General features: G+C 49.0%; 1 protein-coding gene across 3 annotated transcripts in view; it reads left to right on the forward strand.

Moving 5' to 3' along the window:
- Positions 1–20,584, forward strand: part of TNRC6A (trinucleotide repeat containing adaptor 6A) — an 853,894-nt gene that overhangs the window by 438,527 nt on the left and 394,783 nt on the right. For all 3 annotated transcript variants that reach the window (XM_069647380.1, XM_069647382.1, XM_069647381.1), the window contains one exon: positions 15,507–15,558. In XM_069647380.1, the coding sequence (XP_069503481.1) occupies positions 15,507–15,558 (52 nt within the window). The remainder of the gene's footprint in view (positions 1–15,506; positions 15,559–20,584) is intronic.

Raw genomic sequence — 20,584 nt, forward strand, 5'->3', positions numbered from 1 at the left:
CACCTTATATATTTACTACACTTACCAGCCCGCTGCCTCAAGGTGCGTATAGGTACACCCTATAGGTACACCTTATATATTTACTACACTTACCAGCCCGCTGCCTCAAGGTGCGTATGGAGGGTACCCCTTTCCAATTCTGCCCCAAGTGCAACCGCAAATACCCTTGGGTCGACAGGCACGCCACGTGCAATCTCTGCTTGCCGAGGGACCACCCCGAAGCGAACTGCAGAGCGTGTAGTAGGTTTAAGCCTAAGACACTTAAGGACCGTTCGACAAAGCGTTGGGCCCACCACGCCAGGCAGGTGGCCATGGCGGCGGAGGGCGCCTTCAGCGATGGCAGCGACGCCGTACTTTCGGACGGCGAGGGCATTACGGCGTCGAAAGACTGCCGAGCGCTGGTCCCCGACCTCGGAAGGTTGTCCGGCAGGGCGGCTATGGGGAAGACCCCCGGCGACGCAAGCGCTACACACCCTACACACACTAAGCACACGAAGTCCAACCGAACCTCGACGACGTCGACTTCTCGGAAAGAGGCACAGATGGAACGGTCCGACTCGGTGTCCTCTGGGCGCTCTCGATCGAGATCGCCTCATGACGCAAGGCAATCATCCACTCTTGCCAAGAGTGCCTCGCTCCCTAGATTAACAGAAGTTCGATCGTCGGAAGACGAAGACGACTTCCACCCCCAGGCCGCGCTCCAGGAGACCGAGGCCGCAGTTAACACCAGCGAGGCCCCACGCTCGAAACACAGATACCTCCCCAGACCATCGACGCCAGCCGTCGAAAGTCTCTGGGGCCTCCAAGTGGCAGGGAAAACATTTTTCCATGCATGGGGAGGGGGGGAAACAGCGGAAAGCACAGCCTTCCACTCCTATAAGACCATCCTTCCACCCTACTGGGACATCAACATCCAGCAAGGGTACCCTTGATAAGTCCTCTAAGTTGCCTACTAAAGTCATACCCTGTTCCAAAGAATGGTCCAGTGAAGACATAGACAGGGTCATGTCAAGGATGTCTTCCTTAGCTGATTTTTATGACAAAAACCCAGAACATTTCCTTTCGTATGACCCTCAAGGGGCCACACCCTCAGGCTCCTCTAATCCTATCCCCCTAAGTAAAAAGGCCCGGTTCGAAAGACCTAAACCCTTCGAGGTGCAGCCTTACTCTACTCCATACTCTACTCCACTCCAGGAGTTTGAAATTATGGAGGAACAAGCCGGGAATGAATACTATGCGGATGATGAGGACCTGGAGGAGGTAGAAGATGAGCAGGAAATTTACAGAGTAGATTCCCCGGTAGAGAGCGAAGCCCCAGTTACCGACTCGCCAGTTGATAACCAGCCCCTCCTTAATGAAGTTCTCGCTCGCGCAGCAGAACATTTTCACATCGACACCCACAGTGTACAGGAGGAAAGGGACTTCGCAGAAGAGTTGGTGGGAGAGAGGAGGCCGGTCGCTCAGACCATCCCTATCCTTAAATCCATCCAACGTAGAATAGATCCATCCCTGGTGAATCCTAACCTCACCAGAGCCGTCAACCCCAGAGTCGAAAAACTTTTTCGGGCAGCCCAGTCTGACCCTCTTTATATAAGAGGACATCTTAAACCAGACTCCCTAGTGGTTACCAACACTCGGAAGAGGGCTGGGACACCCTTATCGTCGTCAGAAGCTCCTCCAGACAACGAGAGCAAAAAACTGTACGGGTTTGGCAGGAAGGTAGCCTCAACGTCCGCCTACCAAGCAAGGATTGCAAACTCCACCACCCTGTTGGCAAGTTACAACTGCCATCAATGGGAAGAGGTCGCGGCACTCATAGCCTCTGCTCCTGAACCGTTAAAGGGCCAGTTGGCTCGGATCTCGGCAGAAGGAAGAGCCGTGTCTGGTTGCATATTAAAGGCAACTTTCGACACCGCGGACAACGCAGGAAGATTGATAGCAGAAGGTACTGTTATCAAGAGACATGCGTGGTTACGGCAGTCGGGGTTCAAAACAGAAACCCAGGCTTCATTAATAGACAAGCCGGTGGAACCCGATCTATTGTTTGGAAAAGCGGTCGAAGACGCACTTAAGAATGCCAAGGACGAATACGAGACTCTCAAATCCCTTGGCCAGCTTACCAACAAACCCCCTAACCAGAGGGGGAACAGTAATTTTCGTCGCCCACGCGGCCAAAATTCACCAAGAGGCAACTATGCCAAAGGACAGGGTACACAATGGAACAACAACCAGTCTACCCAAAGTTACGGCAGGGGTAACAAGAGAGGTCGTGGAAGAGGCAGAGGCAGCCCCAATAAGGGAAGTGGCACGCCTCCACCAAAGCAGTGACGCTCAGTTCAGGGTCCCTTCTCACGCAACCCCAGTAGGAGGACGCATTTCCAACTTCACCCAGGCTTGGGAAGGGATCACCTCAGACAGATGGGTGCTGTCAACAGTGTCCACAGGATATTGTATAGAATTACTACAGCGTCCCCGGAACCACCCTCCACGACAAAGAATACACTCCTTAGAACATCTGAAGATCCTTCTCGAGGAGATCGCCATTCTGCTAGAAAAGGACGCGATAGAACTCGTCCCAGGACACCAGGTAAACAAGGGTATCTATTCAACCTACTTCCTTGTGCCAAAGAAAGATTTGACAATGCGCCCAGTATTGGACTTACGGCCTGCCAACAAGTATGTCAAGCCCCAAAAATTCCGTATGACCACGTTACAAGAGGTAATCCCCCTCCTAAAAAAGGGGGATTACATGGCAACTTTGGATATGGAAGATGCTTATTTTCATATTTCCATGCTCCCAGCGCACAGAAAATACTTGCGCTTCAAGGTGGACAGTCGCCACTACCAATTCAAGGTACTGCCCTTCGGGATAGCTTCAGCACCAAGGGTATTCACCAAGGTACTGGCGGTGGCAGCTGCACACCTACGCAGGGAGGCAATCCCAGTGTACCCTTATCTGGACGACTGGCTCATAACGGGGGAAACCCCAGGAATTTGCAGGTCAAACATTCAGAGGACTATCGACCTCCTCCACGAATTAGGCTTCTCTATCAACGAGAAGAAGTCAAGTCTGGTGCCAAGCACCTCCAAACAGTTCCTAGGAGCAATCCTAGATACTCAGAAAGGGTTGACCTTCCCTTCGGAAGAAAGAATTTCGGAATATACTACTGCAAATTCCGCTTTATCAGTCAGGTCAACAAATAACGGTACGCAAAGCAATGCGGTTACTGGGCATGATGGCGTCATGCATTTACCTGGTCCCCCACGCGCGTCTGCGCAAGCGTCCCATGCAGGAATGGTTGGCGAAACAGTGGTCTCAGGCAAGTGGCCAGTGGGACGATCTAGTGGTCGTTTCGCCAACACTCGTACAGAGCTTACACTGGTGGACAAGAAAGAATCTCGCAAGGGGAAAACCCTTTTACGATCCAGAAGTGCAGGCAGTGGTGACTACAGATGCATGCCTGACGGGGTGGGGAGCTCACCATCTCCACCACACAGCTCAGGGTCTCTGGTCTCACTCAGAAGCCAAGAACCACATCAATCTGCTAGAGCTTCTGGCAGTATTCCGAGCGCTTCGGGCGTTCGAGCCCCATCTGCTAAACTTGTCGGTGCAGATCCGGACGGACAGCACGACAGCCATGTTCTATCTGAACAAACAAGGAGGGACTCGTTCGCCAAATCTGTCCAAGCTTGCCCAGAAAATCTGGATATGGGCACTCAGACGGAACATCTTCCTGTCATCCCAACATGTTCCAGGGGAGCTCAATTCCCTAGCGGATGCCCTAAGCAGAGACTCCCTCCCAGAAGAACACGAATGGGTCCTTCACAGAGATATCATAGAAGATCTCTTCTCTCGGTGGGGTTTCCCCACTATAGACCTATTCGCCACAAGCGAAAACAAACAATGCCCAGGATTTGCATCCAGGTTCCCCCAGCCAGACTCCCAAGGGAACGCCCTGTGGATGAACTGGTCAGGGATGTTTGCGTACGCTTTTCCACCAACTCCTCTCATCAGGAAGGTGGTGTACAAGATGAACAAGGAATCGATGACGCTCATCCTAGTTGCTCCCATGTGGGCGAGACAACCATGGTTTCCACACCTACGCAGGATGGCGGTGTGCGAGCCCATCAAACTCCCAGCCTGGTACAACCTACTGTCCCAGCAACAAGGTCAAACAGTGCACCAGGAACCCAACTCTATGAACCTGGCAGCATGGCTCCTGAGGTCATAGAGTTTGGCCATCTCAATTTACCACAGAGGTGTATGGACATCCTAAAAGAATCCAGGAAACCAAACCCAAGGCACTGTTACTTTGACAAGTGGAAGAGATTCGTTATTTGGTGCCAGAATAAACAAATCCAGTTGATTGCACTCCTTCCAACGTTGTAACATACATGCTCCACCTGCTGGACGCAGGTTTGGTTTTTAACTCTCTGAAAGTACACCTGGCAGCCCTCTCGGCTTACACCACATCCCATAACAAAGTATCGTGGTGGAAAGTACCAGTAGTTAAAGCCTTCATGGAAGGAGTAAAGAGACTTCACCCTCCTATTTCGAACCCACCGCCAGGATGGGACCTCAATGTGGTGCTAGCTAAGCTCATGGGCCCCCCTTTCGAACCCATGCATAAAAGTAGTCTCAAACACCTGACTTATAAAACGGCCTTCTTAGTAGCCATTACCTCTATAAGAAGGGTCAGTGAAATTCAGGCTCTGTCAGTGCAGGATCCTTTCTTTACTATCCACAAAGACAAACTGGTTTTACGCACACACCCTAGGTTCTCACCTAAATTTATATCCAAGTTCCATGTAAACCAGTCCATCGAGCTTCCGGCTTTCTTCCAGAACCCGCAAAGCTCAGCTGAGGTGAAACTACACACCCTTGATGTGCGTAGGGCGGTCCTCTACTATGTAAATAAAACCAGACCGCTAAGGAAAACAGATCAACTGTTTGTCTCCGTAGCTACAGGCAGAGAAGGGGATCGCGTCTCTAAAGGCGCGATCTCGAAGTGGATTATCAACTGTATACAGCTGTGTTACTCTCTTTCTGAAAAGACTCTGCCTTTTACGCCAAGGGCCCATTCTACTAGAGGCATTGGGGCCACTCTGGCTTTCATTGCAAATGTTCCACTCGACACCATTTACAAAGCAGCTACTTGGAGCTCTATTCACACTTTTACTCAGCATTACTGCATTGACACTCATTCCAAGACAGATACACAAGTGGGACAAGCGGTTCTAAGACACCTGTTTGTTCATGACCCTTCTCACATCCCACCTCCTTCTTCTGGTACTGCTCGCTAATCTATGCACAGCATGTGATCTAAGCAGATTCCACAAGCCTCAGAAGGGATACATTTACTCACCGTAATCGTATTTCTGATGCTTGTATCTGCTTAGATTCACATGCGACCCACCCTTCCTCCCCTCCGAGAGAAGGCGCATGATTGCTTGTAGTCTTACCTTCTGTCTATCTGCTTGGATTATCTGTACTCACGCTACTCCTCATGCTTCCTCATGTCAGAAAAAATACAATCTGAGGATCCTAGACGCGTGAGGGATCTTGGGTACAGTGGACGTCACACTAAGGATAGTATTACTGGCACGCCTGTGTCGACGCCCATTTTCGAGTTTCGAAAAACAAACTGTAATACTCCGCAGCTTCCACTAGATGTCGGCCTATGCACAGCATGTGAATCTAAGCAGATACAAGCATCAGAAATACGATTACGGTGAGTAATGTATCATATATATATAGACTGTGTGTTGAATTTACTTACCTCTTTTTGTACTAGTGTAATTTACAAGTGTGTCTTTAAATAAATAATTATATACTTTTACACCAAAGCTCTGGACAGTGTTTGCTTGTGCTACTGTGTCTCTGTACCTATTGTGTATACTCTATATACTGCCTAACTCATCTTGAGAGAAGTCCGACTGCTCAGCCACAGCTACCAGGTAAATCTGGGTGGTACAGACTGCTACCAATTGGGTTTACTGCCAACCACCTGTAGTCCTAAATCTTTTGCAGTGGTCCCTAAGGGAACTGCACAGGTTTCTGCCTAACAGCCACGATCACCTACATGGCCCTCAAGGGCCTCTCCATTCCTCCAAAGACTCACTTGGAGTCAGACTTGGCGCTTGTGGCACCAGACTCACTCACTCACATAGGATAAAATTGGGGATTGGACTTGTAATGCATTGATGGGGACAAGATGGATGCCCCCACATATTTCGGTTCCCAGAACTGCATGTGCGGTCTAGTCTTTTGGGTGTGGTTCAGCCCAGATGCACCTGGGATACCCAGAGACTATTGAAGCCACACCCAGGCTGAGAAGCATGCTTTGCGTTTTCTGCACCTGCAGCGTGACACTGTGTTTGGATCGGTCTCCAGTGGGCCTGCATCTTTCTTCTGCGCTCAACTCCTACAAGAACACCGTTGGGAACAGCCTTACCTTGCAGCCCTTCTGCCCATCATTCAACGCTCCTTCTGTTCTGCGGGCATCTTCGGCGTTGTCATTCCCATCCCGACACGCTTCTTCCTAATGAAGAGGAAAAGAACAGAGAAAAGGCATTAGTAAGCATTTTACAGCTCTTTGCTTATTTTTTTTAAAAAATACAGTACGAGCTTCAAACGCTTACCTGAATCCCAGCCGCTCTGGGGGAACTGTGTCCCCGGAACTTCTCATCCATCTGCGAGGGAGAAAAGACACTGCAGGTTAGCGTGGAAATATCTAGAGGCACCGCATACCGCGCTTACGCACCGCATTTGTTCTTCATAACGGGCATCCACGCTGACAACGTTGCGGCACCTAAAAGACACAGAAAAAGAACTCTGTTCAATACAAATACGAAAAGGGTGCATCGCGCTCTCACGCACCTTCAGCGCCACTCATCTCAGCAGCACGCCGCAATCCCCGGATGCTGGCCATCATCTAAGAAGGAAAGGAACGAAGTTGGAGAACTGTTCAAAGACTCATTATACCTACCAGTCAGACTCTCGCCAGTCAAGTAACTAGGCACCAGCGAGCCTGCATCAATCAACGCGCCCCTGCGCTGAAAGCAGAACGGAGAGCACACCATCCAAGAAAACAAGGTGATCTGTGGATCAAAGGGAAGGGCTGGACCCCAGGGAGAAAGGGGTTCAAGCACACAGAGACAATAGGGAGTTAAACTCTACCAATCCTGTGTTTCAGGGCCAGTCGAATAGCCTCCAGGGAAGGGTTCGAGGTCGTAAGAGGCCAGGACCGGCTGAGTGACGTCCCTGTGGATACCAGGCGAGCGTTACAGACATATTCCATACCTATGACCGTAATCACCACAGCTGTGCTGCTTCGGAAAATCTGTCTGCGTCGATGACAGCGATACGCTGTCCTCAAGGACGACCGACGTCATCAGATGTTATAAGTAGGACGCACGACGCCCGTAGCCTCAGTTCTGTTTTTTCTGCACGTGTTGAGATCTCGGCATGCCTCGACTCTTTGGAGTTGCTGTTCTTTCGGTTCTTCAAACCTGTTAGTTTTGTGTAAAGTATTATCGGGATGTCTTCCTCTTCTTCCACCCCTCGTCAAGAAGTGTGGGGACTGTGGGTCCAAGATGTCGGTGACAGACTCGCATGACGCCTGCCTCTGGTGCCTCGGGGAGGCCCACGACACGGATGATTGTGTCGACTGCCAGTCGCTTACGTCCAAGGCCTTGCGGGAACATAAGAAGCTGTCGGTCGGTAAGATGTCCAAGCCCCGGAAGGCGTGGTCCACTGGGCTTTTGACGGATGATTCGAGGGGCGACTCTCCGCATTGTAGTCGTAAGTCTAGGGGGTCTCGGTCCCGGAGTGGGTCCCGCCACTCATCTGCCTCTTGGAGGCACTCCCGGAAGTGCTGTCATCGGTTGCCTTCCCAGTCCTCTTCCGAGGACTCCGCCCGTTGACGGGTTTCTTATCCCACCAAGCGTTCCTCTCCGGAGGAGTGGGCTTCCTTCGGGAAGAAAATGTTGGCGATTCTTGAATCGCAGGGCTCCAGTCCGTCCGCGCCTCAGAGAGGGGTCGGTCGTGACCGTACTGGAGACACTGCTTGTTCGCCTTCGGACTCGGGTGGTCGGCACGATTCGTGGGAGAGGTCCCGCTCGGACAAGGTGAATAGTTCCAGTCATGCCCGTTCCAGGTCCCAGTCCTCGATGCGTTCGAGCCCGTGTGACGTCTTCAAAGAAGACGTCGACGCCCGTGGCGCCGAGGTCGTCGACGGACTCTCTAGAGGCTCCGCCTCCGAGGAAGTCGTCGATGCCATCAGCGCCCAGGAATTCGAAGGACACGCTCCTGGCTCCGCCCTCGAGGCCTGCGTCGACGCCTTTCGAGGCTGTGATGTCAGAGGTACCCCGTGGCACGGGGGAACCCTCTAGAAAGGCTCTGGCCAAGGCAAAACATGTCTTTCTCTCCTATTCAATGCCCACTTTCCAGCCTATGGATTATATTTCCGAGGTGGAAGAGGGTTCTGAAGATGGGTTGGTTCCGGACACGGTACCAGATGAGATTCTTTCTGGTCATAGCCCGATTGAGGACTTGCGTCAGTCACTGCATGACGCCAGTGGTCTGGACACCTCTCCGGAGGTGGAGTTCTGTAGGCCTGAGCCTTGCACCCATGCCAAGTCATCGTACTGGCGCCTTATGTCGAGGGTCAAAGACTACTTGGGGTGGTCGGCGCCCCAATTGATTTTGTGCAGGATGACCTTACGTATATCCTCGATCAAGGTCCACCCACTGACCCGGTACTGCCATTCCATATGGCTCTGCAAAGAAGGGTGGCAGCGGCCTGGACTGCTCCGGAGAGTCTCCCGGCAGTGGGCAAGTCTTTGCTGTGAAAATACCACCCAGCCAATAGTGACCCCCTTCTACTTGACCACGCACCCCACTCCGGAGTTTGGTGGTGCAGGCGGCTACGTCCCCAGCTAAGCAGGCGTCGTATTCTACCATCCTTCCTGATGGGGACGACAAGCGTTTTGATGACTGGGAGAAGAAAGTGTTTTCTTCAGGGGGTATGGCGCTTCAGGCAGCCAACTCTGTATGTGCCTTGTCTCGTTTCACGCACACACTGTGGCGCTGTATTGCCTTATCGGCTTAACATATTCCCGAAGGGGACGAACGGGATGGTTTTCTTTCTATTATTCAGGATGGCAATGATGCCATGTGCTAGTCCGTTCAGTCGGGTTTGGACATGGCAGACTGTGTCAGCCGGTCCATGACGGCAAGCACCCTGATATGCAGGTTTGCATGGTTGAGGAAGTCGTGGTTTACTCCTGATGTGCAAGCCAGGCTCCTTAACATGCCCTTTGATGGTGAACATCTTTTTGGCAGCAAGGCTGACGAGAGCCTTGAGAGGTTGCAGACCTCCAAAGCTGCAGCGAAGTCGTTGGGCGCTGCAGTCCGCCAACCTCCGCCTTTTCGTCCTAGGGGACAGCTTGGAGGGGGGGGTGGTTCCTTTTGTTATTACTCATCATTTAGTAAAGAGAGAGGAGCTGCAAGTCAAAGGTTCCACCATAAGAGTGCCAGAGGTGGAAAACAAGGTACTCGAGGTGCCAAGGCCCCTCGGCAGTTGCCTCTTTACCCTCAGGCAACGCCGCAGCCACTTCCGCTCAGTCATGAGGCCCATGCTTCACCCGTTGGGGGAAGGCTGGCGCAGCATCTTGTAGAATGGCGTGCCATTACTTCAGATGTGTGGGTTCTGGAGATCATAGCCCACGGCTACTGTCTTCCTTTCCGGCAGGGGCCTCATGACAATCCACTGGGGAATCTCTTTGAAGAGTCCGGATCCGCTCCTTGCGCAGGAAATTCAATCCCTGCTGGAGAAAGGCGCCATAGTACTGGTGCCTGTAGCGGAGAGGAACAAGGGATGGTATTCCTCTTATTTTTTAATTTCGAAGAAAGACAGGGGTTTGAGACCCATCATGGACTTGCGCGATTTGAACAAACTCCTCAGGAAGGACAAGTTCAAGATGGTTACTCTCTCTCAAGTCCTCCAGGCCTTTCAACTTCAGGACTGGTTGGTGTCTCTTGACCTCAAGGACGCTTATTTTCATGTTCTGATCCATCCCAAGCACAAGTAGTACCTGAGGTACGCGGTTGGCGACTCGCACTTTCAGTTTCAGGTCCTGCCGTTCGGATTGACCTCCGCCCCAAGGGTCTTCACCAAGCTCATGGTAGTGGTGGCAGCGCATTGCAGGAAAGGGGGGGGGGATTCACGTCTACCTCTACCTGGACGATTGGTTGATCAGGGCGCGCTCTCCCGAGCAAGTCCTGTATCATCTATCAGTCACCTGCCACTCCCTCCACAAGCTGGGCTTCTCCCACAACTTGAAGTCCCATTTGACACCAACTCAGAGGCTCCAGTACATCGGAGCAGTACTCAACTTGTCCCTGGGGCAGTGTTTTCCTCCCCAGGTGAGGGCTCAACACAGTCAGCAGATGGTGCACAAGTTTCAGCTTGCCCAGAGTCTCCCAGCGTTCGAGTTCTTGAGATTGCTCGGCCTCATGGCATCCTGCATTCTTCTGGTGCCAGAGGCCAGGTTGCGGATGAGATCTTTGCAATGGGCACTCAAGCTCCAGTGGTCTGTCCTCCGGCAGGATGTCGGACCCTATTCAGGTGCCGTCTTCGGTCGCCCAGGACCTTCTATGGTGGGCCGTCAAAGGCAATCTGATGAAGGGGGCTCCTTTTTGGCTACCCTGGCCGGAGGGGACGTTCGTGACTGACACATCCCTCACTGGATGGGAAGCTCATGCCAACGAGTTGAGTCAGCGGTCGTTGGTCTCCAACTCCAGACTCCATATCAATCTGTTGGAGCTGAGGGCCGTCAGGCTTGCCCTGGAGGCTTTTCTGCCGACTGTGCGAGGAAAGAATGTCCTGATTCTGACGGACAACACAGAGGCCATGCACTACCTCAACAAAAGGGGGGGGCAGGGTCACTTCCTCTGTGCAGGGAGGCGATGCAGCTCTGGTTCTGGGCGGCGATGCAGCTCTGGTTCTGGGCCATTCAGCAGGAAATTTCGATCTCGACAGTTCATCTGGCCGGATATGAAAACGAGGTGGCGGACTCTCTGAACAGGCAGAGCACGGGTAAGGAAGTTCTCCTGGAGATCTTCACCCTTTAGGGAACCCCACAAGTGGATCTCTTCGCCACCAGTGTCAACCAGAAGTGCGAGAGATTCTGCTCGCAGGAATTTCCCCCAAGAGGAGCCATAGGGGACGCGTTCGTAGTGGAGTGGCCCCTTCCCACTGCTGTACGCATTTCCTCCAGTCCCTGTTATTCCGCAAGTGCTGCAGAGGTTACGGAGGTTCGGTTCCCGAATCATCCTCATTGCTCAGGCATGGGCCAGAAGAGTGTGGTATCCGGACCTTCTCGACATGTCCATCTGCCCTCCATGCCGTCTTCCCTACCGAGACGATCTGCTCTCACTCGAGGGGGGTCGGGTTCTCCATCCAGAGGTCGTCTCTCAACCTTCATGCCTGGTCTCTGAAAGGTTGAGGTACAAGGATTGGGACCTCCCTGAAGACGTGATGGAGGTGTTGCTTTCGGCCAGAAGGCCCGCAACAAAGTCCCTGTGCCGTTGCAGAAAGTTCTGCAACTGGTGCAGGGAAAAGAATGTGGATCCTTTTTCATGTGCCATTCCTGTGGTTCTGTCTTTTTTGCTTTCGTTGGCCCACAAGGGCCTGCAAGTGGGTACCATTAAGGGTTACCTGGCGGCGCTGTCCATATTTAAGCGCTCGTCTGAGGAGTTTTCTTATTTTAAGGTTCCTTTTGATTTCTCAGTTTCTGTAAGGGCTCACTAATGTGTTTCCACCGTCACCTTTCCAGGTGCCCGGTTGGGATTTGAACGTTGTTCTGAAATTCCTAATGGGAGCTCCATTTGATCCCTTACATTCTTGTCCTTTGAGACTGTTGACCTTTAAAACTGTATTTTTGCTTGTGGTTACTTCCGCTCGCAGAGCGAGTTGCAGGCACTATCCGCCAAGCCACCTTTCACTGTGTTCCATAAGGACAGGGTTGTCCTTGGGGTTCGTCCTTCTTTTCTTCCGAAGGTTGTGTCGGAATTTCATTTGAACCAGAAGGTAATTCTTTGGGCGTTCTATTCTCCTCCGCATCCTGGTAAGGAAGAGGAGAGGCTCCATAGGTTGGATCCTAGGAGGGCTTTAAGTTTCTACATCTCACGCATGTCCCGGGTCAGAGTGGACGATCAGCTCTTTGTAGGATATGCTGGAAGGCGTTTGGGTCAAGCTGTTACTAAGCAGACCTTGTCCAGATGGATTATCTTGACAATCTCTGAATGTTACCGTTTGGCATGTAAGGACCCTCCGGTACTCTTACGAGCTCATTCTACTAGGGGTGTGGCTGCCTCTACTGCTTTGCAAAGGGGTGTTCCCATTCGTAACATTTGTGAAGCAGCCACATGGGACTCTGTCCATACTTTTGTAAAACACTACTCCCTGGACTCTATCCATGGACAAGATTTGGCCTTTGGCAAGGCGGTCCTCTATTCTGCAATTTAATTGGGCATTCTAAAATTCTAAATTCTTTTCCCACCTCCATACGTTGATACTGCTTTGGGAGTCTGTCATAGATGTGGAATACGTCGGAGGACACAATCTCTTCGAAGAACAAGTTACTTTCTTACCTGGTAACGTTCTTTCGATGGGATGTTCCTCCGACGTATTCCACATCGCACCCTCCCAGCCTGCCCCTCTACAGAATTTCTTATGCGATTGCGGCTTACGTTTCCGCAAGGCTTTCTGTAGTCATACTGGCAGAAGATTGGTGCCACATGTTCTGGGAAAAAACTACAACTGAGGCTACGGGTGTCGTGCGTCCTACTTATAACATCCGGTGACGTCGGCTCGACGGAGTGTTAGGCAGAATCCTGTGCAGTGCCCTTAGGGACCACTACACACAATTAAGACTACTTAATAAGACTATTAAGACTACAAGTGGCAATACACGTTTTACCTTTGGTACAAGCCTGTACTACTATGCGAAAGTGGTAGCAGTAGCGAAGCAGCCAGGCTTATCTCAAGTGTATATGAGCAGTAGCAGAGATTACACAAAGGGACCACAATTACTGTGACTCAAGCAAACACTGACTCAAGGTTTCAGTAAGAAAAATATAAGTACATTTATTTGTAAACCATTTGTTATAAACACAACACTTAATTTCAAAACCACACGTAAAATATTCTACAACTAACCAATTCACTTTGTACGGTATGACTCACGGTATGACTCAAGGTAAGTACCTTGTGTTTGAATGGACCAGTGTTTTGAAACAAGACACGTTACCGTGAATACGATTGCGATCACTTTTTGACAGTTTGGTCTACTAAATAAACGCGTATCCGTGACAAGAAATGCTACCGGGGCAAAAACACACTTAGCACCTGAGATACCCAGAGGGAGTTGGAGGCAAAAATCATAGGCAATATTATAGTTAGGCAGACAGAATCGAAGAACATTCATAAACAGGGACTCAAAAGTCAAAGGGCCGGAGCCAGGTTCAAGTGACACCAGGTGCCTGTTGTCGAGGATCACAGAGTCAGACAGTTCACGATTCAACGTAGCCAAGAGTACTTTGATATAGTCGATGTTCGGAAGCAAAAGTTAGAAGGAGGGAAAAGTAAGGACAAGCCTTAAGGAAGAGAAAGAGGGATTCACCCAAGTTTCTCAAGCAGGACACAGTACCTTTCTCAAAGGATGAAGCTGGAGCCACGGCAGTTGTTCCTGGTAGTTTCCTGCAGACCCGCAATTCCTGGAGCTTCGTCAAGGACGATGAGGGGGTCTGCACCAAAGAGGGATGAGGCCGGCAGCAGCGACAATGAATAAAAGGTGCGCTCCTTAAAAACAGGAGAGGCTCTTCTGGTGGCTATCCGGACCACTACCTCGGTAACTGAGGGGATAGCCCTAGTTATGTGGCAGGAAGTAGAGCTAGAACAGAATAGGTAACAAAAAAGGGGGCTTATCCACATGAAAATGCTTCTCACTCTAGTCTTGCTTAGAGTGTTCTACTGTACTGTATCAAGTTGTTGATTTCTTATAGTGCTTCAAAAGTAAGCTGAGGATCCAAATATAGGGGTTATTCTATTTTGGATATAAATTCCAAATATCTACCCTGAGCCATTGCCTTCATGCTCAAAACATGTTGCTTTTATTCAGCAAAACCAGTCCCCAAAAAACATTTGGTTGATCTGAAAGTATTTGCCTGCTTAAGAATATTTGTAGTTTCTTGTATGTTCTAATAACTTATTCCTAAATGGTTCTAAATGCAACTGTGATATATTAATATCCCCAGCACCCTAGCTACTGAAGTCACCTGAGGGTGTAGGTTGTGTCTCTGGGCCATCACAAAAGGGTACTCGCTGCTTTAGAGATCTTAGGAGTGTGTATTTTGTGAAGTATATTTGAGTGTTACTGTTTCTGAAGAAGGCTTACTCTAACTGACTGATAAATTCATAATTGTTTAATCAAGAAACCTTGTGTGCAAGTGTTTAATTGAATACTTGTCACTGTGAATATCTGTGTAACTCCCCTACAGCTCACATTGACCCCTCTTGATATAGGCCTGGCTGCTCAACACGCTACTAACCTGTGTCGTACAGACTTATACCAAAGGTTGGGTTGCTATTGGCAGGACAGGGTTGTTGTAGTGCACCCAAAGGGTACTGCATACAATCTTGCCTAACACCTTTCCTCTAACTTCACTCTTGCTTTTCTTCCAAGCTGACTACGGTCTGGTTTTCTCAAAAAGGGACCTACGCCAAGGGATCTGCACTTGATGCTACTACAGTGGGGAATCGGCACAGTACAAAATCATAGTAGTTATAGTTCCCAATGCGGTAGTATCTTTTAGATTCAGAACCAACCCACCATCCTTTATACGGCATGTCATATCGGGTGGTGATATTTTGGGACCACCCAGCTCGTTGACTTGCAGAGAAAATCCCAAAATGAGTTGGCTATGCTCCGTTAATAAATACAGTTTGGTTTGAAATTGCGGTTTTATTATTGTACTGATGAATCATATCCTGAAGTAGAGGAATATCCTAAGCATCGGAATCTATAAAGGATATCAACACTAGAGAACTGTTTCAGGAAGTAAACTTTTCTTTGTTTAGGTGCTTGGGTGTAGGTGGATCATTTCCTGGAGCTTCAGGCCCTCTTATCCTACGGCTTTTATTAAAGTGAGCCTCTGTGAATGAAGCTCATATGTGGGGACATATGTAGAGTACCTTTTATTCCTGATGCTACTGAACCCAGAGAGCTATTTGGTGTTTTTCGTACTATGTGGCATGGTCTTTGTTGATAAGTTTAGAAAGTCTTACAGAAAGTGACAGCTAATTAAAAAAGTGATTTGCTGTCTGTACAGCAACATTTTCAATTGTAAGAAATTAAGTTTTCATAATTCAAAATGGTGGCAAGGCTAGTTTCTTATTGCTAAAACGTGGATTGGTAATGAATTCCATTTCTTGTTTCAGAGAGATTCACCTGATGAAGCCATGCAGAGCAATAAGATGGATCTTTCAGTGGGTAAGCTGATGCTGTAACAATCTTCTTAAAAACAATTGTTGCCCTTGAAGACCCAAAACTCTTCCTGTTTCATCCCTGTTCTTGAATGGTCTTATGAAGCGGGCCGTGTCCTGTAGCAATATATAGAAAGCAAATAATTCCTTTTGCGAGTCTCGGTATTGGGGTGAAGCCGTCAATTAAATAATCCTGTCATATTAAAAGCTATGTTTTTGCGGTTCTGCTTCAGTCTCCTGTTTGCCTCTATCTTGTCTCTTTTCTATTCCCTATAGGTTTTTCTAGCTTGTGACTGTGGATGGTTTGTCTGAATTTTGGGTTTATTCTCTAGCTTGTTTTCCATACCAATCTAAACATTTGAAAAACAAATTCAAAAAGAGCCTGTCAATTTTTGGGTTTGTTTCACCTGTCCTTTCCAAGCTTTATAGACATGGCCCAACATCTGTGCCATCTTGGGTTCTCTTGGAAGTTCGGTCCACTGCAGCCCCCTGAAATGCAGCCCTTCACAGTGTTTGACTACACAGTTTGCGATCACTTCACGTATTGGCTACTTGGTAAGTGTGTAAACTGTTAAGTGGTGAATCATGAACTTCATGGGGTTATCCTCAAACATGGACAGTATTCTGGCATTTACTGTTCGGTCATTGTACAATGTAGTCTCACCCGCTGGTCCCCCGGGATCTTACTACCAGGTGGCCAGGACATGGCCATCGCTTTTGGATCCAGTTCCTGGGGGTACACCAATGCAGGAGTATCACCTGCGTGAGGGGTCTTCGGGGAGTGGGACACCGGATGGTGAGACGCAGTAACACCTTTTTTCCCATCCTACCAGGTAGAATACATGGGAACGCTACCGCCCCCCTTCCATACACGAACACTTTCCCACCGACAACCCGCTCTTGGAGAAAACAGACTAACGCCCGAGCAGTATACCTGATATGCCCCACTACAATGGTCAGGAAATTACTGGCGATTACTCACACCTGACTTCCATTAAACTTCACCACATGGATAAAAGGCAAAACACGAAAGCACACTTAACAAGGAAAAGCACACAAAGGAACAGCAGTTTCCAATCTGCAGCTGAACGAAGGGAGAAAGACCGCAAACCACAAAGGTTTTGCAAGGAGGGAAATATCCTTGACCTTTTCAGCAAGAAACAGTTACTCTCAAGAAACCTTCGACCGTGAAAGCATAAGGCCAGGAAACCAGACTGGCGGGGAGGAGCAGCAGCCGCTGAGGTATCATTTTAGGCTCTGAGAACAAATTGGCGCCAGAGAGATCAACACAGCTGGTAAGTTGGGGAGACTGATGCAAGACCGGTCTGTGTTAAAGTCAAGGTTGCAAGTGGCAACATTGTAAAACGAGCGCAGGAACGAAAATTGTTAAACGCGTGTGATGAAAGACTAGAGTAAAACTAAACTATTAACGTATGCTTGAACTTGAGAAGGAAATATATGATACTGTTGACAGTGGTCCGCCACCTCGTAGGTGCTCAATCAAAGGTCTCTGTAAGGTATCCTGCCAAGAAGTGAGAAACAAAAGTAAAAGATGTATACGAACATTGCATGAGTGAATCGAAGTGGTCCTGCGAAGGTTTAAGCAAAACACATTGCACATTCATAAATGTTAGATTCTGATATCAAGTGGAAAACTTAGTGAAATCGTATGGTCTGAGCCCAAACGAGGGAGACCAAATGTGAATATTGTGCTAAAGGGATCCGATCCCAAACGAGGGTGGTCCATTATCTGAGACCCGAAGGATGGAGACCAAGAGGAAACATTGTGATAAAAAGGGGTACAAGCCTAAAGGAAGTAGACCCCTGATGAACATTGAAAGCGAGAACTTGTACATGTCAAAATCCTGAGAACAATGGAACTTTCATATTTGTTTGTTACTACAGGCCCTCTCCAGTAAGAGACGGTTAATGGAAAAATAGGCTTTGGCAGAAGTCCCTGAAACCTGTGTTTTGAACTGTTTCCTCGTGCCCAAGAAGCCAGAGTTTGTGGAGCTCAACGTGCCACCTTGTCCCGTGCTGAAAACATGTGAGGGAAGCCAACTGCTCAACTATCCTATCATATTATTTCTTGAACACTTTCCTTTTTGCATACACAATTTTCCCACACCATTTTGTATTTAGAAGTAAGGATGGCAATAGGTTTATTAGTATAGGGCCTTTTATTTTGAATAACTTGACTAGGACTGCGTTATTATTGTTTGATTGTCGTAACATGCTCCCATCTTTAGATTTAGACACCCTTGAACTGTGGTCACTTGTGTATGTCTTCCCTGTTTGAGCCCATGCCTTCCTTACATTACACAGTACTCGTGTTTTGGAGTTGGGGTTGTAAATAATGCTGCTGGTTTTATTTCTGAACACTGACAATCGCGGCTATTCGCCCCCTGTCCCTAAGGGGGAGCTTCCCCTTTGGGACGAGGGAGGTGAGCCCACTCCGCAAGACCCTCCCTAGGGGCCTGGGTAAGTGGGACCCCACTGGGAGGGACTCCCCTATAGGGAACAAGAACTTGTGTTCCTGTAAGGAATTCCATAAGCCCTTCGCCATCATGACATATATAGACTATCAGATATGAAGAATATTTCAAGGGCCAGAGACTTGGCTGAAAGTAAAACTGAAATTTCCTGTTGTGCACAAGATCTCCAGCATGGGGTCTGGCATGGATTCACATGCTCATGAATATTCCCCGTTGTCAGACGGGGAATCCTCGGTAAAGAAATAATCTGTTTGTTTCGTTTCTGAACTGTCTTTCTCCTAACAACCAATCACTGGTCTCTGGGCCATACTGCCCTCAGCCAATGACTGCCCTCTACCAAAGCCCCTCCTCTGGCAGCCATCTTCAGATTTTTACCGCACGTTCAAGTGTTGGGAGTCCTCGTGCTTTGCTCTTAGAGCTTTTGCTGCATTTTTTGCTTTTTTGAGGATTAAACTCTATTTTTCAGTCAATCGAGCCTGTATGCTCCATTGATCATCCTTCCGATTAACGGGGACCTGTTTATCAGATTTTTCAAGGTTCGTGGAAGTATGACCATTTTAATAGCGTTCATTCTCCCTAGCTAGGTTACCGATAAAAGGGACCAGGTCTGTAGCTGCGTGCAAATCTGGGCCAGTGTTGGGCAAGATTGTATGCAGTACCCTCTGGGTGCACTACAACAACCCTCACCTCCTGGCAATAGGAACCCAACCTTTGGTATAACCTTGTACTACGCAGGTTGGTAGCGTGTTGAGCAGCCAGGCTTATCTCAAGAGGGGTCAATGTGAGCTGTAGGGGAGTTGCACAGATTTACAGTGACAAGTATTCAAATAAACTCTCACACACAAGGTTTCTTGAATAAACAATTATTTATCGTCAGAGTAAGCCTGCTTCAGAAGGGAGCTAACCGTAACACTCAAATATACTTCACAAAATACGGGTACTCTTAATATCTTTAAAGCAGTGAGTGCCCTTTTGGGTTGGCCCACACACAACCTACACCCTCATTTGACTTAAGTAGCTAGGGTGCTGGGGGCATTTAATATATAACTTGCATTTAGAATCATTTAGGAGTAAGTGCAAGGAAAGGGTTATTATAACGTGCAAGAGACCACAAATATTCCTAAGCATGCAAATACTTTCAGATCCCCAATAATAGTCATTCAATAGAACAGGCTAAGCCAAAGTCAATGGGCAAACGTCTATCTGAGCTGAAGTCCTTCTTTGCAGGTAAGTAAGAAAAGTCTTTGCACAATGTTTTAGAAGTCTTTGAAGAAAAAGAAGAATCGAGGTAGGGCCACAAGCTGTTAGATTAGTGAGTACTAGAAGATGCAAGCAACTCTACAGCAAGAGGTACGTTCTCTCAGACTTTTACAGTACCTTTGCATTGAAGAAAAAGTACAGCAGATGTCTTCTGTTACTGAGAAGCTCTGCAGATCTCACTGTTCCTCGGCCTCAGTCGTGGGGACAAGAGGGAGGACTTCTGGGGACTCCTGCACTGCAATGGGTCGGTCACCGCCCACAACCAGCAATCTTCAGACAAGTGGCTGTTCAGTGTTTCAGCTCCTCACGTCTACCGCAAATAGCAACACACAGTTCCTGGCTGTCGAGATGGGCTTTCCTTGCTTCTGGGGTCTCGCACTCTGTTGAGGGGTCTCGGGCTCGGTCAGTCCTGCTTCCTAGGAATACGGAGGATCTTCCTGGAGCCCTTGGCCAGCTTAAAAGTAACGTACATAATCTGTTGTTCCTCTCACTGGTGTTTCGGTTTCCAGCAGCAACTCTGTGGAAAGTCAACCAGCTCCTAGAGAATGTCCAGGTGGCTTACTTTGGAGTTGATTGGTCCCACCAACTCAAGGGGAGGAAAAGTCCTTGCAAGGGCTTCTCTGTCGATACGATTTTGGAGTTTCAGCACAGCAGCAGGGCTTCAACAGGCAAACCAACGGTCCAGGAGTTCCAGCAGTCGTCCTCTTCAAGCTCTTCTTCGGTTCCTTCGTCCAGTGGTCGCCTCTGCCTTCCAAACCAAAAGCCTCACCTTTTATTCAGTTCTCTCCCATTCATTCCAGCCTACCTGTAAGTCTCCCAGCCGGGTGGCTGTCCTTCCCAGACAGTCAGCCGGCCAATCGCTACAGAGTGCATTTGGGTCTCTTAAGAGACTAAGCACAGGGAGTTCCAGGCACCTCCCTCACTTCCTGCGCACCCCAGACACCCTGGAGCCAGAGGCGGGCTTCACTCGTGAATCCTGCCAAAGGCAAAGCGAACAAAGGGACCAAACCGGGTTTGGCACGCAGAGTAAATCTCAAGAAGGACCTTTCCTTTGCTTTTGCTTCTGCTTCTGTTCCATTGGTCTATGTCGACCCGTTGGTGGTGGGGCTTCCTGGCAACCATTCTCATTGGGTTTGTGGGGGTATGCCCCATATGATCGGCCTCTGCCCGCCCCAGCACCTAAACCTTCATCAGAGGATGCATTTTTTGGGGAAATTTCATGCACTCGGACCTAATGAAGGAGTATTTTAAGGGTCTTTTCAAGGAAATCTACCCAGA

This window comes from Ambystoma mexicanum, chromosome 2q, assembly GCF_040938575.1.
Source record: "Ambystoma mexicanum isolate Mex_15411 chromosome 2q, UKY_AmexF1_1, whole genome shotgun sequence".
Taxonomy (NCBI): Eukaryota; Metazoa; Chordata; class Amphibia; order Caudata; family Ambystomatidae; genus Ambystoma; species Ambystoma mexicanum.